General features: G+C 47.1%; 4 protein-coding genes across 4 annotated transcripts; 2 read left to right on the forward strand and 2 right to left on the reverse strand.

Moving 5' to 3' along the window:
* The first annotated feature begins 1,008 nt into the window (after positions 1-1,008).
* Positions 1,009-7,416, forward strand: LOC128726804 (serine/arginine repetitive matrix protein 2-like). Its single transcript, XM_053820631.1, has 7 exons — positions 1,009-1,053; positions 2,365-2,509; positions 3,563-3,618; positions 3,697-5,375; positions 5,442-6,471; positions 6,556-6,786; positions 7,011-7,416. The coding sequence occupies exons 1-7, from the start codon at positions 1,043-1,045 to the stop codon at positions 7,291-7,293; spliced, it is 3,435 nt and encodes a 1,144-aa protein (XP_053676606.1). The 5' UTR covers positions 1,009-1,042; the 3' UTR covers positions 7,294-7,416.
* A 1,443-nt stretch (positions 7,417-8,859) lies between these two features.
* LOC128725120 (PXMP2/4 family protein 3) lies at positions 8,860-10,350 on the reverse strand. Its single transcript, XM_053818839.1, has 4 exons — positions 10,266-10,350; positions 9,721-9,851; positions 9,248-9,623; positions 8,860-9,167 (listed from the first exon to the last, which is right to left on the reverse strand). The coding sequence occupies exons 2-4, from the start codon at positions 9,807-9,809 to the stop codon at positions 9,054-9,056; spliced, it is 579 nt and encodes a 192-aa protein (XP_053674814.1). The 5' UTR covers positions 9,810-9,851; positions 10,266-10,350; the 3' UTR covers positions 8,860-9,053.
* A 448-nt stretch (positions 10,351-10,798) lies between these two features.
* Positions 10,799-16,692, forward strand: LOC128727855 (E3 ubiquitin-protein ligase RNF185-like). The gene is made up of 2 exons (XM_053821806.1): positions 10,799-11,085; positions 15,128-16,692. The coding sequence occupies exon 2, from the start codon at positions 15,156-15,158 to the stop codon at positions 15,966-15,968; it is 813 nt and encodes a 270-aa protein (XP_053677781.1). The 5' UTR covers positions 10,799-11,085; positions 15,128-15,155; the 3' UTR covers positions 15,969-16,692.
* A 46-nt stretch (positions 16,693-16,738) lies between these two features.
* Positions 16,739-21,957, reverse strand: LOC128724812 (WD repeat-containing protein 26 homolog). Its single transcript, XM_053818534.1, has 2 exons — positions 19,645-21,957; positions 16,739-18,590 (listed from the first exon to the last, which is right to left on the reverse strand). The coding sequence occupies exon 1, from the start codon at positions 21,955-21,957 to the stop codon at positions 19,651-19,653; it is 2,307 nt and encodes a 768-aa protein (XP_053674509.1). The 3' UTR covers positions 16,739-18,590; positions 19,645-19,650.
* Positions 21,958-23,912: the final 1,955 nt, after the last annotated feature.

The following is a 23,912-nucleotide window of genomic DNA, read 5'->3' on the forward strand; positions in this document are numbered from 1 at the left end:
ATTCTCATCATCTCTCTCTATCTTACATCTTCTCTCATTTTTATTTTGCTCTCAAATACTCTCTATCTTACCGATTGCGCGCCACAATGTTGTATCTTCCTTAATACTAAAACCAACCCAAAAACAAACATTACAACCTGTCATACACCACAAAACGAACGTGCATCTCATCGTTTACAAAAAAAAACCGAAAAAATAACAAAATATGATGCGAAATTATATGCTAACAACTTACAAATCCTCTACATACACAAACTATAAAAAAACTCAAATTTAAACTATTCAAACCATATTATCAATACTATCACGTGTTCTAGTTGGTAAGTATTTGTGCTGTGCCTGCCTAACTATATAAGTTTCTCGTATTGTTCTTTATTGTACTTATTTGTTATATGATTTTCATGCCCATAAGTTCTCACTGAGAAGGGTCCACAATGAAACAGACTTTGATATCCCAATTATATTTTTTAAAGATATCTCATTGACGATTTTAGTATTTGTTTTAAACTTTGTTTTGATATATACTTTCTTAACACTTACTGCAAAGCAATAGTACTGTTATTTTAGGTATGGTATAGCTGTAATAGTTTAAACATTTCTTATAGATAGAGTTGTGCAAACAGAAAAATCAATGCAGGCGTTAAGCTACTAGTCTCATTCGAAATTTTGTTATAGTATCCTCATCTCAGCTTGATTATCTTCATATCAGATCAAGCCGTACTTAACTCCTTGTTGCTTTATGCTTGAATACTTTTTATCTCTTTTCGCTTTCCTTTATTTGACATTCTGTTTAAGGTGTTATATCATTCCTGCCATTAAAATATATCGTGTATTGTGTTTATTTTTTCTCCTTAGCATTTAAGTTTGCTACGTATAGTAATGTTTCGTACAAATAATTTAAAAAACCAAATAGGTCCCCCATCTAAACAAAACCCACTCAATTTGCAAATCGAAGAAAAAAAGGAAATCTCTCTTATTTTATTCTTTTTTCTCTCCTTTTTTCCTAAAGACAGACCAATAATATGATGAAAATATATTTAACATGATGGAAAGGTAAAAATTAATTATTCCTATAAACAGCTGCGAATTTCGTTTACTACATGTAAAAATAATCCTTCACTTTTAAACTACTACTACTATTACTTTAACTACTACTATTTCCTTCTAGTTTTGATAACTGAAATTGGTTATCCGCTACCCTGTTCATTTCAATGTTTTTCTTACATAACAGTATGTGGAACACAATGATTAAAAAAGTAGTAATACAATTCTATAATTTTCAAAGTCATTACTTCTCATACATTTCCATATCGATCTCAGATGTGTAACAACGTTATATTTATACTGATGTAACAATACGAAATTTTAATGTTACAAACCGGAACGACAAAATAACTCTGAATACCGCCAAAAAATCCATCTACGTTTCTGTTCCTACTCCATAAAATTGGGTTACCCTTCTACGGCCAGCAAATGTTGCTTTAAGTACTATTTTATTTTAAAGACCCTGATGCTGTACGAATATTCTCTTTCAAGTTAGCTATCATGCATTTAAAATGATAAAAGGCAGTAAATGTTGCGACATTCTGTCGTTAAATTGTATATTTGCGTGAAATTACGATCTTAGATTAAAAAAAAAGTATCAAAATGATGTTTTTAATGTAGTTCTCAATTACGTGAGAGTAATATAGCATATATTTGGCAAAGCATCGCACAACAAGTAGCAATTATATGCTTTTTCAGCAATTGTAATCAATAACTCATAAAAGTTTAATTTTTCATTCGTACTTTGTAATCGAAATTTAAACACAATGTAATTAATGTTACTCATTATGTCATCACTATCATCTATAAAGTGCATTCATGTTTAAATTTTTCAACATTGATCAACAAATAACGTTTTTGATAAATTCCTAGAAAAACTTTTTTTCAGTCATACATTATTGATTAAATGTTGCAACATTGCAGTAGTGTAATCTCGTTTTCGTAATCGATGTAATCGCTGTAGCGATTTTCGTTTTCAAAGGCAGCAAGTTAAATAGCATACAGATTAAAAATCTAAAGCATTCTCATGCTGCGTATGTCTCGTGAGATTCTAGAAGCGTGAAGAACACATCGAGTCCTACCAATTCAACGGTTCGATCATGTAATTCAATCGTTATCATTCTCCATAAGGGATCGAGTTACAAGTATTTTACGTAACCAATCTAATCCTGACTACAAAAAACTTACTAAATATTAATAGATTTTTTCGAATGCTCTTTTATTTTTACTTTTTGGTTTGATCGATTGGACTGGACGTTTGTGCCGATTCTTCGTACTATTGGATGCATGGGCTTAACATAATTTCAACAAAAAAAAAAGATCTAAAAAGAAAAGCTCCAAAAAGTACCGGGATGAGGATAGCGATTCGTCCGACTCGGAATCGGATTCGGACTCCAACAGCGATGGCTCGTCGGAATCAGAGCGGGAAATGAAACGGAAGAAAAAATCGTCGAAGAAGGATAAGGTAGGTCCTTTTGATGTCTTAACGGTGTACTTCTATTGATTCTTTGTACAAATATACAATTTCAATGTTAACCATTTCGCGCTTTCCAAAACACGTATATTTATGGCCACTCGATATCAAAATTTCTTATCGAAAATTAAACAAAACATGTATGGAAAATTTAGAAGAAATTAACACAGAAAAGAAAAAAGAGTATTACTTTAATGAACGCACATACGTAGTTTTAACATTGCTTGAAAAATACTTTCTTTCCGTACGAAAGTCGCTCTTGTTTCAATTTTTGGCATCTGCTTTCGGTTTGTTATTTACACTATATTCTACAGTTGTGTCTCGTTGGTGGTATTGAGACAAGCTTTATTTGTTTGCAAATTGAAACCGTTACGTAATATTTCCAAAACAATGACCTCAATTCCATGCTCAGTGTGACTATATTATTCAATTGTTGTAACACTTTCTTTTTATCGCATAATTTAAAGCGGAACTCTTGATCGAAAAAAATAAGATCTGAAGGTATTTTTGTAATAGTTTATTCATTCTAAATCGAAAACAACATAAAACAACACCAATATATATATTTACATATCTATAGCTTTACATATTGTTTAACCGTGTTGGTCTGATTTTCGTTGTTTTATCAATGCAAGAAAGATTCTAAGTTTTAAGTTTTTGCACCTATATTTATCACTAACATGAGTGAAGGTGATACCAATTATTTGCCTTTGTTTCTAGATAGCATCGATACGAACTTGTTGCATCGCTTTTGTCAAAATTACTTTATTAGTTTGTTTTTAATGTAGACCGGTTGTTCAACGTTTTAAATTTTTCATTCGAAATATTTATCTTTAGTTTGGTGCATTGCAACAATTAAATGTGGCATTAAAATTGTTAGCGTTTCATCCAGCCAACAATCAAATATTAGTTCATAGTATAATTGATTGCCCTTTTTGCAAATCTTTCGTTCTTAGATGTTTCTGATCCTGAATGCATTAAAATTTGTAACAAACGTCATTATGTGTCTAATATGTTTTGGGAAATTTTCCATTCTTTTCGCAGAAAAAAAAGTCATCAAAAAAGAAGAAAGGAAAATCGCGATCGCCATCGCGAAATAAGTAAGTGTGCCAATGAAGAGTCTAGGATTGTGGTTATGATATATTCTTATAATTATTATTATCACGCTTTGTTCGTAGATCTCCTGGCGTTTCCCAGAAGAAATTCGCTCCGGATGAGCAGAAATGGGAAAAACGTAATGAAGACAACCACTATGAGGGTAGGTCGAAATACGCGGACAGAAACAGACGATCGCGGGATCGCAGTGGTGGTCGCAAAAATCGATCTAGCAGCCGAAACGAACAACGAATCCGGGAATCTAGTTACGATGAAAGTAATAATGCCCGCCGAGGAAGACCCCATCGATCTGAGCGCCACGAAGAAAATCGATATGGTTCAAATCGTGGTGGTGCAGAGTACCACAGTCGCAATCGTGACCGTGATCGTGACGGTAATCGAGCCGCTGATGAGTCTGATCGTCGTAGCCGATCTAGAAATCGTCGTCGTGAACGTTCACTTGAGCGCGAGCGCAAGGATAAATCCCATTCCCGCTCCCGGTCACGTTCAGGAAGCCGTAGGCGTCGTCCTGAGCGAAGCCCGATTCGTAGACGTAGTGTGGAAAAGTCAAAACCTGCAGAGCGCCGAGAACGGAGTCCTGACAAGCAAAGTGATTTAGAAAGAATGCGCGAACGTGAGAAAGGTCGCGAAAGAAACAGGGAGCGTGATCGTGAACGCGATGCTGATCGAGAACGTGATACGGATCGCACACGTGATAAAGAACGTGTAACGGATCGTTCCCGTGATAAAGAGCGCGATACGGATCGGTCGCGTGATAAAGAGCGTGACACAGATCGATCGCGTGATAAAGTGCGTGACACAGATCGATTGCGTGATAAAGAGCGCGACACAGATCGATCGCGTGATAAAGAGCGTGACACAGATCGATCGCGTGATAAAGAGCGCATAACGGATCGTCCGCGTGATAAAGAACGCGATACGGATCGCGAACGTGATCATGATCTAAAACGTGATGATCGGAATAGAGGACGTGAACGAAATCGCGATCACGAGCGTAATAGTACACGAGCTGAAGCACGAAATCGTTCACAAAGTCCCAAGAAAAAAGAAAGTCGAGCTTCGCCACGGCTACGTCCGCAAGATGATGAAGTCTCCACAGCAAGGAAGAGAGAAAAATCTTCTCATCGCTCGCAAGGCAGGGAATCTAAATCCTCAACAACGGATACAAGACAACGCAAGGCTTCACCGTCGTCAAGCAAAGATTCACGTGATCGATCGGTCACTGCTTCCACTTCAAAGGTGGAGAAAGACGTACCTCAACAGCAAACTTCTTCGTCACCACCGGGACATAGAGATAGATCCGCTTCGTCTGATGAGGCCCATTCGGATCTGAGCTATTCGCCAGCCAGACGAGATCCCGAACGGTACCGAGATATCTTACATCGCGGAAAGGCAAGCTCGAACGCCAATGGAGATGTTGATACCGGAAAATTAAAGAATGATTCTGTCCATCCCGCCCCATCAACATCGCCACAAAAGAGACAACAATCGAGGACCTCAATCAGTCCTGCTCGGGAAAGAAATGATAGGAAACCCGTTGACGAAAACGGAACCAAAACAAATCCTTCATCTACTAAGCGATCGGCCAGTCCCCGCTCTGGCACAAGCCCGCGTAGAACAAATCATCGTAATCATCGTTCACGATCAAACTCTCCAATTCGTAAGGCCTCGTCGTCGGCTTCGTCCTCGCAAAAGAAGCGAGATTCGTCCCGTGGTTCTTCCCCAGACTCTCGGAAACAACGTCACAAGGTTGCGCCCGATTCGTCCCCTAAATCTTCCGGAAAGTCTACATCGACGGGGACGTTAGAACGACCAGCAAAAGGAGCTCGATCGCCATCGGTCCGAAAAGCAAAATCACGTACTCATTCACCCGAGGTGAAAAAGCGTCGCCATGAACGTGCATCACGTCCGCGTAAAGAATCTCCTCCTGCGAAGGCATCTAAAATAGACTCAAACGAGCGCGAAAATGTATCCAAACGCACTGACACGCACAGTCCGGATCGGACCGATGCACGAAAATCTCGATCGAAAAAATCTTCCTCGTCCGCAGCCGTAGCAGCGCCGCCGTCTGCATCGTCCACAAATGCATCTTCGATTGCGGTTGTACAGCAACCGGTGGTAAAACTTCACACAGCGGAATCGGACTCTTCGCAGTCGGATAATGAAGACCGTGAGCGAGAACGTACCGACACGCAACGTGATCGAGATAACCTGGACGCATTCCTTCCAACTTACGACGAGAATCGAGAACAGCAAGATCTTTCCCTGCTGAAGGCTCTAAAGCATGATCTGGCAGCGAAAGCTAAACAAAGTCTGGAGAAGAAGAAATTTGTCTCCGAAACTGGAAGCAGTGCCATAGCGATGAAGACCCTCACAGGAAAGGCCCAGGACGCAACAACGGGCGCTGAAACACGTGTCGGAGAAAATCGCGAACGGGAGTTACAAATCCTGCAAGCCCAACCGCAACCGATGCCATCAAATGTGAAAGTAGAAACGGTTGTTGTATCGTCTAACGTACCTGCTGCCGAACAGAAGTCGACCGATGCCAGATTGGAAGCATCGCATGAAAGCAGCAGTTCGCAGATGAAAAAGGATATTCACGAGATACTAAGCACGGTCGGTGCCTGTGCCGTTGCCGCTGATGGATCGGAAGACGCCGCTAGCCTAACGAAGACGACGATCTTGCACGCGGTGGATTCTATACTGAAGGAGAAAATTTCAGGAACTTCAAAAGACAAGCATGCGTCCGGCGTTTCCTCCAGCGGTAAAACACGTGCTAGCACAAGGAGTAGCCGCTCAAGATCACGCTCTCGATCTCACTCACGGCGTTCGCATAAGTACGTTTAATGAATACCACTTCTTAAGAGTTGCGTTCAATTAATGATAATCTTTTTTTTTTATTGATGCAACCTGCACCTCAGGTCCCGTAGCTACAGCAGCTCTAGCAGCGGTTCTGCAAGTTCCCGTTCGCGAAGCCGTTCCTCTTCGTCACATAGTCGAAGTTCTTCGGAGCGTGGCAGCAGCCGGTCAAGGAGTCGTTCCAGCAGCCACTCTTCCCACTCTACCGTACGCTCCCGGACGGCGTCCCGTTCACCTTCGATACCCCGTCGGGCTGGTTCGCCCTCGTTTCTAGATCGACGCCGCATCACAAGGTAGGCAATCTGACGTACAGATCTAGTGCACTTGTCCGAGCACCATTTCTTGCTTTAAATTAGGCTAAATATGCTTTGCTCTCACGGTTCCGCCTAGTGAATTATGATTTTTAATGTTTTTGTTTGCTGAAGTGATTGAAGTTTACTTATTTATTTTCTTATTTATTTCCGTTCGTTCAATTCATATTTTTCATTTTCATTATCACGTTCTTCAATGTTAGAAGAATTTCCCGATCACCACCCAGTAGTTCCCGTTCGCAGCTCCAGGTCAGACGACGACGACGTCCGTCAGAATCGGCGTCCTCGTCTGTCTCCTCGAGCTCGTCTCGCGGCTCGTCCCGCCGATCTCACTCGAGAAGCGGCAAACGTCGACAACGGCAGAGTGATAGAAGGCGATCACGGTCGCGATCGCGTGGTGGACGACGAGATACAAACAAATCGATGCACCATTCGCGATCGTCCTCGTCCAGCCGGAGACGTCAAGCTCGTCACGCGGATCGACGATGAATTCTTGCATTACCTGACCTACCTCTCCGCTCTTTTGCGCTAGCGTTCAGCGAGCAGCATTGCCGTGTTCTTTTTTCTTCTTCTTTATGGACAAAAGCTATTTCCGTGCTTTTTGAATGAGTTTCGATCACGTAGTACTTCTTTTTGTGTACATTTCATTTGTTTTTCAACAGTAAAATATATATATATATATTTGAAATGCTTACCTTCATTTTTCTTCTCATATGTTCTTTCCCAAATCCAATCACCAATCAGCTGCAAGTTTTCTATTCTGTTCAGTTTGTACTTTGGTTGGATTTTCGCGTTTCCGTTTTAGGATATCACGTTTCGTTGACACCTTCTTTTTAGCAGTAGCTCGTTGATCTTGTGTTCTTGGTAAAGCTTGAATTTTTTTTGTTTATGTTGGTAAGTTAGTATAACTCTTCAGGTGGAAATATTAGAGTGTTTTTCTAACCCATGCTAACATTACATTATATGTCAATTGTTTTCCTAAAACCGCTACCGACGACGTGTTTGGAACTGCGCTCTTTTTTTACAACACGTCCCAAAAGTGCTCGCAAACGTCCAATACCATATCGTAGACCGACACCATCATCGGCGTCGAGTGCCAGCAGCTATCATAGCCGCGGCAGTCGCTCCAGAAGTCGTAGTCGCAGCAAAAGCTAAATGCGCCCATCGGCAGTAATAGCCCCGTTCCGCCTCGTTGTAGCTGGATTACATGGAAACTTATCTATCGTCGGGCACATGTAGATTTCACGCAAACTGTGGTTTAATGACTAGTCACCTCATCACCAGGTCCACCTCATACCCCGGAAAAGAGCAGCTCGGTCCGTTGGGGAAACTGCAATAGCATTGATGGAACATCAAGCTCGGCGTTAGCATTTTGCAATAAAATGCCTAAGACGCCTTAGAGGCATGCCTCAAGTGAGAAACAATCATTCGTCAAAGGGGAGTAGTGCTGAACCGTTTTTGTTCATATCAAAGCTGATCTCGTGTCAATGCAACACAAAGCAGACAAAACGCGGGAAGTGGAAAGCAAGGACATTAACGAGTGTTTATACCTTACTTGAACGATTGTATGGCGTTCTTGCGATTAGTAGACTGCTCTTGCAAATACTCATTTCTAGTCAGATTCGGTTTAAACGGTACTGTTCGGAAAAGTATTTTTGAAATGCTTTCGGTTCGATTCGCGATTGCAATATTAGTTATCCTTTAGTGTAGTCAACTAATCTACAAAGCATAATAATTTCATTTCAAGATTAGCATACCTATGCCATTTTAGCGCTATCCTTGTAGGGAAAAAAACATTATTAAAAACAAAACACAACTTTACCAAAAGTTCCCTTGTAATCAGTTCCCACTGAAGACCGTAACGATGACCTTCAAACCCTTCTCTAATCAATAAATGAGCACATAATCTCTGACACTAATAAAATGCTGAAATTTTGAGCTTTATTACCCAACGTGGATCAGTTAGTATGCTTTCTCCTTCAGATTAGGCTCCACAGAAACGGACAAAAAGCAATACAAATTAACTCCGTCATGATTTAGCAGTCAACAGTCTTTATTTTCGACTAAGTAAAACAAAATAATATCCTTGACTTTTGACAGAGTAAAACTATTGCAACATTATGTTCCCCATAACCGCAGCCGCGTTGGCTTCCAAACTTGCTTATTTTTCCCCCAAAAGCCATTGCTTCCGCAACTAAATGCAATTCCTCAAACGAACTCCATGTGTCAGTTATTCCAGTTCATCAGTTTTACTTGGTTTTTGCCTGTTCCTGTTGTTGGCGACGTTGCTCTGCTTTCCTTCTCTTCGTGGACAATATCACCATCCAGCAGAAACCGATTATGTTGGCAAAAAGGACGCGTAGCTAAATGAGAGAGAAAACCCAAATATGTCTTTGATTATATGCCTTTTGCTTAAACCCACGTGAAGTTTCGTTCCCATTACCATAGGTGGAATGTAGTTGAAGTTGATGAACACCGGCAGCGTTAGGAATTTCCAGTTGCCCCGTAGGATGCTTTTGTACTGCGTAAGCAAGTTACCGAGCGCCTCATCATGACTTTTATATTCGAACCGCGAGATAAAGTACAGCGACAGGCCGGTTATGATTGGAGCAAATAATGCCCGCTCACCGAGCACCATAAAGAGCTTCTTGAACCGGGTGTCGTTTGTGATTCGATCCAGCCAGCTGTAGAAAAAGTGCGACAGAGGCCCGGTAAAGATCAACCCGAACAGCCCGTACGCCATCACCGAGTCCTTGTTGAGTTCCTTCACGCCTGCTAGCTTCTGGGAAACCAAGTTTGCGGAAGACGCGATGACGCAGCTGAAAAATAGAGCACGCCAAAGGAATGTCCATAAGTTTTATCTCTTTTTGTCGCCATTATGACAGCATCCTGAAGCTACCGAACCAAGTATCTTACCTTGTTAATGCTTTTGTGCGCAGTGGATGTTCGAAGAGTTGTTCCAGGTAGGAACCGAGTAAAGTGTAAATCGGTTTCGACAGAGACATTTTCTTTTTCTGGCTGCAGTAGCTAAACGGCAAAAATTAGCACTGAAAAGGAAGTATGAATTGAATCGTACTACTGCACGTGGGACAATTTCGTACGGATTGCGAAGGAAAAGTGAAATGAAAATAGGCAACGTTCGCGAATACGTCCCAGATTAACATTTACTCTACTTATCAGTTCGCTCCAGAAAAGGGGGAAACATCGGGTGGAAAGTGTGGAGGGAATGATAAAGCTCCCTGTATTATCAAGTGATAATACAGTCCGTTCAAAACCCCTGCGGCCTGACGACCTCTGGAAGGAGTTTTTATGCAATTGCACTGAATAGTCGCCAACCGTGGGCAAGCAATGGTGCGCTGGATATTGTGATTATATTTGATAAGTGTGCCATAGCGTACGTACGTTTGTAAACAACGCACTACAAACACACCCGAAGTATCTGAAGCGGTCAAAGTCCTTACCGAAAACGGGAAAGAGGATTAACAAAACGGTACTCAGTCTGACCTTGAAAGCAAATGCAAACGATTTCACATAAAACGTAGGAATGACGAGAAACGCACAGTACCGTTACTAGAGTTGTTTATTCTGTTTTACGCATCAATACGGGAGTACAAAGTAGATATGGACCCGTAGCTGTGCTATTTGTACCGTTAGACTTGGTAGACACGCCTGACGTAGAGCATCACAGCTGTCACGTTGACATTCGTAGTGCAATTGCATTCATCCTTACGGCAGTCAAGTTGGTCGGGTTTTTTGCAAATGTATTATCCTCATCAGGATCTTCCAATCCAGCACAATCGCGTGTAAAGTCATACACTCCCGGAGATAAGCTGCCTTCAATGAATTGACCCTGTAACCCGGCTGTAAAATCTGTGCCTGGACATGGACAGTTTGAGCATTGATTTGACAGCTGCGCTACGGGCCACTAAACGGTGAACGTCAAGCCAGGAAAAATAACACGAAAAACATTTCATCATACGCAAAGTGGTGCTGAAACAGTGCGGACGCTCTGCCTACGAATCTAGTAGGCCTGTCGCGCTATTGTACATCTGCAAGCCAGATTAGCGGGCTACGACGCCCATGTGAAGGAGCATCCGGTGACGCACAAATTAATCGTTTCGGCACAATTGTGAACCAGCGCGGTTTTCGTGGCGGAACCCGCGGCGGATACAACGCACGTACGTGTCCCTCAGCTCTCAAACTACGAGCCTCATCATCCGTCTCGCAGTCGTCGGAGTCGCGAAGTGCAGCAAAAAGTGAAATACTGCCAAGTGCTTTCGGGTATGTGTTATATAGTTTTTTTTGTTTGAGTGTTCAGTACGTTTGGTCGTGATTGAATAAGTGATGCGAGATTAAACACGTCAGATGTTGTACGGGTTGCACCGTTTTTTTTTTTGGCGCTATAACCCCCATCTAGGCCCTGTGCCGTGGGATTATGATAGCCACATCACCTGTATCACCAAACGTGGGTCTTTGTGTAGCCCCCTGCTATTTTGGCCAGTGTTGTTGGTTAGCGCTCAAGAAAGTGAATTCGATTACGAAGCAATCGAAACGTCGCGAACGACGGAGAAATACGTTCCATCGCTATCACCGCTAGAAGTACGATGCGCGCGCGTGAGAGAGGGGGAAAGCCAGGCTGTGCAAACAAAAAGGATGTCACAAATGTGCAGCAACAATCCAGTCCACCTTCCATATGTCGGCCAGAAAGCCCCTCGTGATTTGTTTTTGATTTGTAAATCCGATGGCCGTGCCCGTTTGACGTTTACTTCGTTGCTACAGTTGCGCCGTAATGCGCTTGTGCATTCGATTTGTGTGCTGTTTTTGCTGTTGTTGCTTGTGGGGGTTCTGTTTGTTGTAGATTGAATTGAGGGGTTTTTCGGGGAGATGGCAAAAGAAAAAAAATCTCCTCAAACAGACCCACCCTTATCACGGTGTGGCGGAAAGAGCACACAAGAGAAAGGGAAACCATCGCATCTGCAACCACCACTACGAATAGTATTTTTTTGCGTTGAAAACCCCCACAACATCATCTATCATGCGGGCGATGGTAGTAGGCCGTGACGTTCGGCATTCCACCTCTAGGGTTGGCTTTTTTTCTTAACCGTTCTCACAGTTTCCAAAAAAAAAACCGAAAACCAGTTTCAAAATCAACGCTTTGCGGATCTCGTTCCATCGCGCCTATGTTCGAGGCGATACAGAAAAAGGCCATCTTCAGGTGGGCTGATAGCACAACGACAAGATCTGATCCGATGCGAGAAGATTCGGTGGAACATTTTACAGTTTTTGTGTTGCTTGCTCAAGCCCACCCTCGTGACACTCTGGGCACGCGTGTATGTTTGCGTGCGTGCGTGTGTGATTTACTTTTTATTCCAGTTTCGATTAGAGCAAGATAGGCTCCTCTCCCCCTCCGGTGCGACCTTCTAGGGTCTACTCAACCGCAACCGAGCCGGTGTAGTTTCGCCTCTGGCCACATTAACGCTCCCTGGCTCATCAAAACAGCGAAGTTGCCTGGAAAACTGGATCATTTTTGCCTGACGGAGAAGGGGGGAGAGGGGGGGGGGGACACCCCTCATTAGTTTGCGACACCAGCGAACCAGGAAATGTGCGACACACGAGACACCCTAATATATGGTCGAACTCGATGTACCCGATGCTATCGGTGGTGGCTTCTCTTCAACAAGCGAGCACGTTCGATAAATCACCCCCAGAAGACCCGGAAACGTGACAACGGAGAATGGTCCGATCATGCAATTACCAGACCACACACGGGAGGCCTCTCTTGCCATGTGTCACATGACGATCGCGCGCTGGCTAAGGCAGAAGATTGCTCGTTTTATGCGCTATGATAACGAGTGTTGCTGCGCTCTAAACGCGCGCCCCCCTTTTTCGAATGGACACGACAATGACGTGCGTGCGTGTGTGTGTGCGTGCGTGCGTGCGTGCCACAAGTCACGGTACCAGTTGAACATGCAAGCTCGGACGTGAATGTGTGCTTTACACCGCACTGATTTCCATTTCCCGGCTCAAACTCACCGAACAGACGAGCCAACACCCCTTACTTGAGTTTATGCTTGCCGGTTGAGTGATTTCTAACATCCCCCTCCCCCCCACCTCCCTACCATGGCCTACACCTACAATTGCGCCAACATTGAACGGTGATAATTAATTGCTTCTTCTCACCAGTGGCCAGTGAAGGCACGAATGCCCTGCCGCCAGAGAACAGATTGCCTGTATGTGTCTCTACGTGCATCAATTTCACTAACCCACCCTCGGCCAAGGGCAGCCTGGGTGAATGGTATATTTCGGGTTTACATGCATATTTATGTGCACACGGTGTTGCTTACTGCGGTTTGCTTTACTTCTCCTTTTTTATTTTTTTACTAAAACCACTGGCCACCACCGACCATGAGTACGTGCCGTGGTGCCCGAAACATTCAACCAAGCCCCGACGACGATGATGTGTGGGTCGCATAGTGTTGCTTTTCCCACCCAGGGGGGGAGGGTGGCAAAAGTTGTCGCGAAAAAGCGGGTCTGCCCGTAACCTTGACAAGCTTTTGCGGCCCATGGTGGCTAATTGTCGTTTCTTGTACGCTAAAAATGCCCTTTTTGCTGCTGCTGCGGAGACCTACGAGAGTAGCCCTTGGACAGGGAGGGTGGTTTTTCGGCCTGGGCGGGGGGGAGGGGGAGGGGAGATATGCAATTAACAAGATTGCGGTCATACGCCGGGAGGGGTGTTATAGAACGCAATGAAAACTGCCAATGAAAATGCATTTCCAGTTTTTCGAGCACGTAGGAGGGTCATGGTCGCTAGCTTTTCGGTGGAAGTGATTGGAACTTGGCGAGAGTGTCCAAAAAATAAAAAAAAATCGAACCAGTTTCTTTCGATTTTTGTGTGGGGTGTAAAATATCCCACACGCAAACTAACCTACGCCACGATGCGTCGTCGTTCTAGCGCACTCAACGAACGGAATGACGCAGTTCGAGTCGCCGTTTCTTATCATCCAGAGGTCACAAAAATACGCAATGTTCTTCTCACCATTTTCGTACCTTTTTTCCCGACGCTTGTTTTTATCAACAATTACCTCGCATCATACGATAGGAGGTGGAAGACGATGAATTAAGTGGGTTGTGTAGGGCTCTTTCTTATTTTTTGTGATTATTTCATTGAGCCTACTCAATTCGATATAGCATTCTGTTTTTTTTTTCTTAAAAGGCCTCAAAGAGCCACTGTTGAGTATTGGCTCCAATGCGAAAGGAAATAATACACCGATGCCCTCGAAGTCAATATATCACTCAAGCCACGGGGCTGTATTAGAACCACAATGAAGCGCTGGTTTCACTCCGATCGCCGCCTGCGTTAAGGTTAAAACCACCTATTGGCCTTTCCCGGAGCGGTCATTCAACAATGACGTGGTGCGAAGAATTAGCGACCGCTCGCATTAGCATACGGTGCATGACAATCCTTCAAATCGATGCGGAAAAGGACACGTCACATGCCAGCGCTTCTTGTGTACGTGTGTTACTGTTGTTCGATTAAATGAGGCCCGATTCAGTTCCAAATCGAGCACTTTCGATAGAACATCCGCGCGAGAGAAACTGTTAACGGTGGGTTGTGATTGGAATGTTTTAGGGCGCAGAAAAAAGGCCACCCCAAATGTAAATATTCCCTCCACACAGGAAACGTGGTTTGTTTTTCTGCACAAGAACAAAAACACTCTTTTTGTGCCTGTTTGTCCCCTGCGTTGGTTTGGCAAGAGTGTGTTAATTTAAAAATGGTCACGTACGAAAGCGCACCCAACAAACACACCGCATCCAGCACTAGAAGGAGTAAGCCTACGATGCGAAGAGCTTTCCGAAGTCCTTGAGAGTGCGGTCGTTTGGCGCCTAGTCGACTGGAAAAGTAGCGCCAATCGTTCCGGCCAATTTTTAATGTATTTCAAAATCCGTGCTGACGTTCGTTCATTAATATGGTCAGAAAAGCCTGCACGGCGCTACAAATTGGCTTTTATGGTCAGTCGGTTCGTTTCGTTTGGGGATGGTTAATACATTTACCTAGCGAAAATGCGGTGGAAAACGGATACCTGGCATTCAGCACAGGCTTGAGTTAATATCACCACCTTTAGGCCTTTGGTGTGCATCGAAGGGAATCCATACTACTGGTGCATATGATCCTTGGTTGAACAAAACACGTGCCTTTAGCACGTGTCGGCGTTACAGGCGTTTGAAAGTCTCCCAAATGGTTCCAAAATAAGACCGACTAGACTTTTGAGGAGCTCATGTCTGTACACCTTTTGCTAACGTTTCCCTTTTTCTGTTATTTTAGGTAGTGGAACTATCCCAATCCAACCAGAATGGCATCAACGACAGATATTCCTCCGGTTGTGGGCACCTCACCGGCCTCGGCACCCCTGCTAGAGGATCTCCACGAGGAAGAAGAAGAACCCACGTCCACCTCGTCCACGACGGCCGGAACTGCCACGGCGGCGGACAATGGCCGCCCTTCGACCTCGTACAGCTTCTCCCGGATTGGTTTGTCGGATGCATCCACAGCCAGCGGTAGCAGCTACAGCAGTTCCACTAAACGACCTACACCGGAATCGACCGACGACGGCAAGCAAAGCTCGCCCGGTGTTGAGGGCACATCCGGTACGTCCAACACAACCACGGGCGGTGATGAGGAGGAGAAAAAGGACGACTCCATGTTCGAGTGTAACATCTGTCTCGATCCACCGAAGGATGCGGTTGTGAGCATGTGTGGGCATTTGTTCTGTTGGCCGTGCATTCATCACTGGATGAATGGGTACCGTAACACCTGCCCGGTGTGTAAGTCCTCGATCAGCAAGGAGAAGGTTATTCCGCTGTATGGGCGCGGTGGTAGCAAGGAAGATCCACGGACAACGGCTCCACCACGGCCGGCCGGACAGCGGACGGAACCGGAACAACCGCACGGCTTCCAGAGCTTCACCGGTGATGGGAGCTTCCACATGTCGTTCGGTATCGGTGCGTTTCCGTTCGGTTTTTTCACCTCGACGCTCAATTTTGGGGACTTCCGCGGTGCGAACGTGACGCGGGAGAACACGCGCGAATCCGAGGAGGACCAGTTCTTGTCGACGGTGTTCCTGTACGTTGCGATCATCTTTTTGGCCTGGCTGGCTATGGCTTAGAGAGAGGGACAGAAATCAGTCAGGTCAGGCGCGGTGGTGCACCGGAGGTTCAACGATAATCAAAATCCACGCTCGTAACACGAGAAAAATGAGGAAATGGGGGAAGGAGAACATGATGGTAGTTTGGCTTTCAGGGCGGGAAAGGACCCTCACAAGGATTCCGTGGTGTACGCGCGAACAGCAATAGACGTCCGCTCCAAAGGACATTCAGGAACGCTTTCGAATAGGTAGTTGCTCATTTCTTGTTATATGAATCAGTCAAAGAAGACACGGCTCACGGATCCGGGCAGCTGCCTCCCCAAACAGCCGCATAACCTCACTTCCGCAGCTCGTATCGTGCAAACTCGTGTGCGGTTCGCGCTTAAGGGTGTATGTAATTTATTAATTAATATTACGTATATAGGACAAACAAAACACGGGGAGGGCGCATAAATGCGTTGGCGATAGGTGCGCAAGGCAACCGGTCGGAGGAGAGCAGACGAAGGCGAAAGGTGCACCGTTTGTAATTATGTTTAGTTGCTGCTCCCTTCTATGTTTTAACGTCGCTCCTCTCCTGCCTTGTGTCGTGGTCACAAAAAGGGGGTGGGCGAATTTTTACTTCGTTCTCTTCGCCGGCATCGACGGGAACCGTCATAGGAATGTAGCATGTAGCGTGTGTCAATAAAATTTAAGTGGTATAAAGTTGAAAAACCTTCCCCGGTAAGTTGCGCAATTAGCGCGATATCACGTGGTCATCTGGCAAAAAGAACAGTATTTCGGTTTTTTTTCGGTTCAAAGTGTTCAGATAGCAACACGATTGCCGATATATGCTCGATTATGCTGCTGCCTTTGAAATGTATTTTTCTTCTTCTTTATTATTCATTCAACAAAATCCTTAAATCCACAAACCTTTATTCTTCGTTCGCGCGTTTCCTTACCTCCTGCCTTTCAACATCTTATTTCCGCTCTACAATCTGAGTACGGACATCAATGTTCGCTCCCCTGCGCGTCCTCCTGATACATCCCCTGGGACCTCTATTGAAAGTGGCATGAGTGCGTGTATGTGTGGTTTGCTGTACACCTTAGTGCATCCTTTCTCGTTTCCCTTGCTATCGGTACGTAGACTCGATTCTATTGCTAAGCGACCGCTTAAACCGATGCAAGCTGATGATCGCGATGGGGGGAACGAAAGAACGTTCAACCTGCTAAGCCAATTTTGCGGGTGAAACGCGAAAAAAAAGGACACATTTTCAAAAAACACCCACTCTACTCTATCACACACCCGGCGCACTCGCACGTCACATGGTGATGAGTTTAATTTAAAATGAAGTACTGCATGAAACCTAACCTAACTCTCTAACGATCTTACACGAGCGTGTATGCATTACATACGCAGCTAACTGTGGGGTTTTTGTGTCAAATTTTAAACTGAAGCTTTTGCAACCAAACGTCGTTTGGTTAAGGATACGATGTTCGTTAGCACGCGACCCTTTCGAGAAGCTTTTTTTTCGGCGACCATTCAGCAAACTTTAGTATATATTTATAAAAAAAAACGAGCATACAGCGCACCGCACAAACGTACTTCCTGCACTGCACTCGTGGGGTGTCAGTCATCTAGTAAGCGACGGCTTTGGCGTCGCTAGGTAACCGGAACCGGTAATGGTTCTCTCGTGCTGGGGAGCCCGGCCTTACGGTTTCCCTAAAAACATTCATCGTATGCGTTAATCCTGTTCGCCATAATTTTCCTCATTTATTATTATGCGCTCTATTGCATGCTAATCATCATCGACGTCGTCTTCAGTATCATCACTCGCTTTTGCTTGGGTTTACTCTTATAGTACTAGTTTTCTAAGCCAATCTCTACGAATATTCATTCCGCTCGGGGGTGTTGTTGCTGCTGCTGTTGCGTTCGCGTGCTTTAGGCGATTCCGCGTTCCAAAATCGGCCATATTTTGCGATTTCGAACATCGTAGCTCCTGCGAATTTCTGCGCTTGCACCGAGCAGTCCTTGCACGATAATCCTTACAATTATGCCTTATGCTTCGTTTCGTTCTGCTTCCAGCTCTACCTTCTAATCGTTCAATCTGCTTCGCTTTCTTATATGTCCGCACACTTTTGCTCTCCTTTTTTCTTTCCCACACACCGGCACCACCGCTACCTCTGTGGTTGATGAGTTCCTTGCTTCCCATTCGTCCTGTTCGGTGTTGTCTTTATGGTTGCAGGCGCGAATTTATCCTTGTTTGTTCTTTTAATCGTTCGTTCATTAAAACTACCGTTTAACCCTAGGTATTATTTTATTACGCTCACATTCCGTGCGTTATGCTTTTTCCAAAATTTTCATCCCTCTCTTCCTCCTCTAACAATCCTATATCCAAACCCAACACACTGCATTCCAGCGGTGCGGGTGTCGTTGTCTCCCTATCCTCTCCTCTGCTTATTGCCCTTTTCTTCATCAACGAAACAACGAGCCGATCGCTTGGAACGGGCCCAACAACAGCAACAGCAGCACTGTCACCACACGCCCGGCGCACCTTCCTCCTCCGGGTTGTGGCGGCCGTGGGGTGCCGCCTCGGGATGGTGGTGGTGGTCGGTTTTCACCTGTCTTCTTAACTATACGCTCTTGAGACCGGGTTGATTAAATATCTGCAATGGAAAAGTGAATGGGAAACCAAACAAGTGGGGGGTGAGTTTTTTAGTACATACTCATAAGTGAGGTGTCGTTCACTGCCTTCGATCGTTTCGCTACGCTGGTTTGATTTCTCGGTGATGTGTGCGAGAGATGTAACTGTAACTTTATCTATATTTACATACATCGCGCGCCCCGGCAGCAGAGGCATTCCATTTCCACAGCTTCGGTGGCTTATCATTTTACCTCCCCTGCTAAAAGGTAGCTGCAGGAGAGTAGTCTTTAAGGCTTCCCACTGATGGTTTCCCATGCTCACACACACACACACCACACTCGGCGGAACGGATGGAATTCAACTCCATTCCGAGTGCAGCTTAGCTTATCAAATTGCAATGCACGCGCATGAACACACAGACACGCGCGCACGGTGCAGTGCCATTTCGTTTGGTTTCTTGTGATTTTACGTTCCCGTACCGGAGGTGCACATTATGTTTGTGCTAGTGACGGTGACGGTTGATGGATGCGTATGCATCCGATCGGATGGCCTTCGAAAGTCGCGCGTTAGATGTGAGATTGCATCGAGTGCATCCGACCCAGCAACAACCGACGCCAGCTCGGCTTCATATTGCACGCTGGTCGCCAGCACTTGTGTGCTATTGAATATGGCCTTAAACTCGAGAGTTTGAACATCTACCTTTTTGCTGATGCACTTCTTATTCCTGTTTGCAGCACCTAGCAACCTAACTAACTTATTGGGCGCCTCCATTTGCTCACATGTTTTTATCTCTTGCAGAAAAAATACCTCAATAATGTATCATTCACTAGCATAATACTATTAATTCATATCATTTTAGGTAATATTCCAAGAGCCTGCTGTTGATATTATTTCGCGATGAAACAAGACATCGAAATAACGACACTGCGTTGTAGAGATGCAGCAAGACGCCGCCTTCTCAAACAGTGTAACAAACTGATAATGCGTCTAAACCTCCCTAATCTCTAATCAGCCCTTCGAAAGGGGGATTGAGCAATCAACTAGACTCAACATTCGTCTTCACCCATCACACTCACCTAACATTATGTGATATTCCATGACGAGGTTGATAGCACTTCGATACTGCCACCTCCTCCTCCTCCTCCTGCGGCACCTCCACCACCACCCGCCGCTCCACCTCCGGCACCTCCTCCTCCTCCACTGCCACTGCCCCCAACATTGGGTGGCTGGCCGGAACCACCCCCACCGGACGATGAGGACGCAGTCGAGGACGTCGACGAGGTGGCAGATCCGGTCGAGCTGATCGAGGCACTATCGGCACCGGCGGCAGTCCCATTGGCGTGCACCTGCGGATGTTGCTGCTGATTCGCGTGCTGATTCGGCAACAACCCCGTACCAGCCAGCCCATTCGGGTTCCACTGTGTGTGCGGTTGCTGTGGTCCCCAGATCCGCACCGTACCATCATCCGAAGCGGACGCGAGCAGCGACGGATACACCGGATTCCAGCTCACACAATTAACCGTGCGCGTGTGGCCAATCAACGTCGCCAGTGGTTCCTCCCGCCGGATGTGCCAGATGTACACCTTGTTGTCCTCACTTCCGCTCGCGACGAAGCTCTCGTTGACGCCACCGAAGCACGAGTAGATCGTGTAGTTACCCTGCGTGACACCCTGGAACCGCCGCACCAGGCACTTATCCTGCAGATCCCACAGGTGCAGCCCCTGCGAGGAGATGTTGAGCAGCGCCAGCCGATCGGCCGAATTCACCGAGAACGTCATGATCGGGCACTGTTCCTGCACGATGCCGTAATCCGTGCGCGGGTTGTCGAAGCTGTACCCCCGTATCCGGTAGTGTGTGTCCGCCGCCAGCACCGTCTTGTTGTCGGACAGGAACGCCAGTCCGTTCACTCGCACGCCCTCCCAGTTGTCGTGCAGGATCCCGTCCAAATCGACCATATAAAACTGGCCCCGTGTGCCACCGGTCACGAAGCGTGTCCCATCGCGGTTAAACGCCGCACACGTCAGACTATCGTCGGTCGAGTGCGAAAACTTCGTCATCAGCTTCTCATGCTCGACGTCCCAAATCCACAGATCGGGACAATCGTCCGGTCCGCACGCGATAAAGTACTTCGAATCCGGGCTCCACGCAATGTACGACACACCGTACGTGTGGCCCTCGAACAAGCGCTTGTTACGCAGCAACAGCTTCACCGGATCAACTTCCCACACGATCACGCTGTTATCCTTCGAACCGGTCGCAAGCCGCAACCCATCGGGTGAGAACTTACAGAACCACACCTCATCGGAGTGATCGTTCAGGACCTGCAGCGCCTGCAGCGGGAACCCATCCGCGCTGCAGTTGTGATCAACCAACAGCGACACGTTCTCGATGCTCGTGCTCCACGTCATATCGTGACACTGGCACCGTTCGTTCTGCAACTCGACCGCCTGCACCAGCAGCGATCGGAGACGGCGTGGTGGCAACATCACCGTCGCCGGAAGGTACGACTGCAACCGATCCATCAACCGGGTGCGCGATTTCGGTCCTTTTCCCTCCCAACCGGCACGTGCGTACAGCTCCTGGTTGTTCGTGCACATCATATACGAGGACAGCTGGTGGACACGGGGTGTTTTGTGCTGCAACGGGGTCAGTTCGTTCCGCAACACGTGCAGCGCATCGATCGGACGGCCTTCCTCGAGATACTCGAGGTACTTTTGCTCCAACAGCAGGAACTTCATCTCGCTCATGCTCGCCCGGTCCGTTTTGATGTCGACCATCGATTGCAGCTCCTGCAGGTCGTGGTCCGCTTTGTTCCAATCGCCGGACAGGACGTGCACACGGAATTTCGTTGCGGCCGGATGTTCCAGACAGCAGCCCGATTCTTGCATCAACATTTCGGCGCTACGCTCCAACCCGATGTCCTTTAGGTGTTGACCAATCAACCGCACAATGTCCAGATCCGTGCGGTTTAGCTTCACGATCCGGTGTGCTGGTGAAGGGCGTCCACCACCACCCGAATCTCCGTTCGTGGTCAGTCCGTTGTTTGTTCCACCGTCATTTTCGGTGCTGTTGTTGCTGCTGCTGCTATTATTGCTAACGGTGGCGTTGTTGTTGTTGTTGTTGCCGGTGTTGTTGCTGCTACTGCTGCTGGTGGTGGTGGTGTTGCTGCTCGTGCTGCTGGTATTGCTGCCACCGGTGGCACTACTGTTGTTGTTGTTGCTGTTGGCCACATTGTGACCGTTTAGATCACAGTTGGTCGCGTCCATCGGTGACCCAGCCGAGGATGGTGGTGGCAGTGGTGGTCCTCCTCCTCCTCCTCCTCCTCCACCCGGTGCGGCCCCATTACGTCCGCCTCCCGCACCGATGATTCCGCCGTTATCGTTCAGCATCCTACGGCGGCGCTTCGATCGCGGACTGGAATCGTCGTCGTCGTCGTCGTCCTTGTCGCCTCTCGCGGCGCTATAGAAGCGGCCGCCCGCTTCCTCCACTACTGCCCCGCTGTCCTCCGCGCCTGGCTCCGCCTCTCGCTCTTTGTTACGTTCTCCACCGGCTTCGCGGTATTGCGCCGCCTCCACCGAGTCGTCGTCTTTGTTGCTGCTATCGGTTGTGTCTAACGCGCGTGCGGCGGTACGATGTTGATGATGCTGCTGTTCGTGGTGTGCGTGGTGGGGTTGTTGCTGATGCTGGTGCACCAGATGATGGGGATGGTGTGAATGTCCGCTGGTTCCACCAACCGAGACGTTCTGCTGACGTTGCACCGGTCGTAACCGATTGCTATCGTCGTCACCGTCGTCCTCGCCGTCGTCGTCCTTGTATGCGTGGTAGGGTGTTCCTTCGTCCACCGGTTGGCTGTAACTGGCTGGATGACACCGTGAACCGGCTATTCCGATCGTCGTCGTAGTCGTTGTAGTCGTTGTCGTCGTTCGTGTACTGCGACGCTTGGGACAGGCGCGCCCGGCCACTAGCTCGGTAGCTGCTGTCCCCGCCGCTCCACTACCACCACTATCGCTGCCTCCTTCTCCTCCACCACCTACACCACCACCACCACCACCTCCTCCTCCTCCTCCGCCTGGCAGTATCACTACACGCGACCGACGACGATTAGGCGCGGTTGCAGAAGCGGCACCAACAACAACAACAACACCACCACCACCGCCTCCTCCTCCTCCGTCCCGTTCCTCCTTCACCCGTTCGGCCACAGCCAAGCGTCGCCGGCGCTGGTCCCGCTGCTGTTCCCCCTCCGCACCACTCACTGGGACTTCCCCTTGCTGCAGGTGTTGTTCGAGTTCAGGAAATTCACCTTCTTCTGGTCCTTGTGCTGCTACTGCTGCTGCTGCTGCTGCTGGTCCGGGCGGCCGCTGCTGCAGGCGTTGTTGCCCCGGTTCGGCCACCGCGAAACACCTTCCAACCACGGGATGCTGCCCCTGCTCTAGGACGACCGCCGGTTCCTGCTCTAGGACGTCGAATCCGATACCGTCGGTTGCCGCCGGCTGCCCGTCGGTAGTGGTGGTTGTCTTGCGCGTGAGCTTCCTCCGCGACGCCACTGGCCGTACATTGAGGTCTTCGTCCGACGACGACGAGGACGAGCAGGACCTTGCCGAAGAGCCGCCGCCAATCGGTTCCCGAACGCAATCAATTTTGAGTGTCTATCGAGGGCACCATTCAAACTCTGGGGGTGTTGTGGGCGCGATGATCGCGAGAAATCAAGAAGAAGAAGAAGAAGAAGAAAAACAACAATCAGCGAAAGGCAGGCAAAGGCACAATGAAGGGAGAAAAACAACAAAATCATTTGACACAACCACGTCATAGGGCGGGTGCAGTGTGTGTTCGACTCGTGGGCCGAGGGACGAGTGGGGGAGTTGGCGGGGGGGGGAGAGAGGATATGAACATGAAGAAAGCCCCCCCGCACCCCACCCCATCAGTTACAGGCGGGATGAGAATAACCTTTCGGTAAAACGGCGCACTGCGTGGCCCTTCCGCTAGTTTCATTTTCCACGGCCAATTGCGATCGGTTTGGAAAACCCCAAACAACAGAAGCACACACACGCGGGTCGGTCTAGTCGCCACAGGGAAGATGGGTCTTGGTTCTTCGGTGAATACTTACCAAAAAAGGAAAATTAATCTAGAAGGCGAAGGTGCACCGCGTACCACTCTACTAGTGCCTCTATCTCTCTCTCTCTCTCACTCACTCTCTCACGCGCGCACACTCGTCCTGTCAGTCGCTCGATCAGCCTACTACTACTACTGCTGCTGCTGCTGCTGTTTTGCTGTTGCTTTGCGGAATGCAATTTGGATTGCGTTGCGAAAGAAAATGACAGGTTTCGCTTCTTCCTTCTTTGCTTTA

Source organism: Anopheles nili, chromosome 3, assembly GCF_943737925.1.
Source record: "Anopheles nili chromosome 3, idAnoNiliSN_F5_01, whole genome shotgun sequence".
In the NCBI taxonomy this organism is placed as follows: domain Eukaryota; kingdom Metazoa; phylum Arthropoda; class Insecta; order Diptera; family Culicidae; genus Anopheles; species Anopheles nili.

Coding starts and splice junctions, on each gene's coding strand:
- LOC128726804 (XM_053820631.1), top strand. Junction 2,510..3,562: donor AATCGTCGAAGAAGGATAAG/GTAGGTCCTTTT, acceptor TTCTTTTCGCAG/AAAAAAAAGTCATCAAAAAA. Junction 5,376..5,441: donor CCCAGACTCTCGGAAACAAC/GTCACAAGGTTG, acceptor CGGGGACGTTAG/AACGACCAGCAAAAGGAGCT.
- LOC128725120 (XM_053818839.1), bottom strand. CDS start 9,809: ATGTCTCTGTCGAAACCGATTTACACTTTACTCGGTTCCTACCTGGAA. Junction 9,624..9,720: donor CGCACAAAAGCATTAACAAG/GTAAGATACTTG, acceptor TCTATTTTTCAG/CTGCGTCATCGCGTCTTCCG. Junction 9,168..9,247: donor TCAACTACATTCCACCTATG/GTAATGGGAACG, acceptor TCTCTCATTTAG/CTACGCGTCCTTTTTGCCAA.
- LOC128727855 (XM_053821806.1), top strand. CDS start 15,156: ATGGCATCAACGACAGATATTCCTCCGGTTGTGGGCACCTCACCGGCC.
- LOC128724812 (XM_053818534.1), bottom strand. CDS start 21,957: ATGCTGAACGATAACGGCGGAATCATCGGTGCGGGAGGCGGACGTAAT.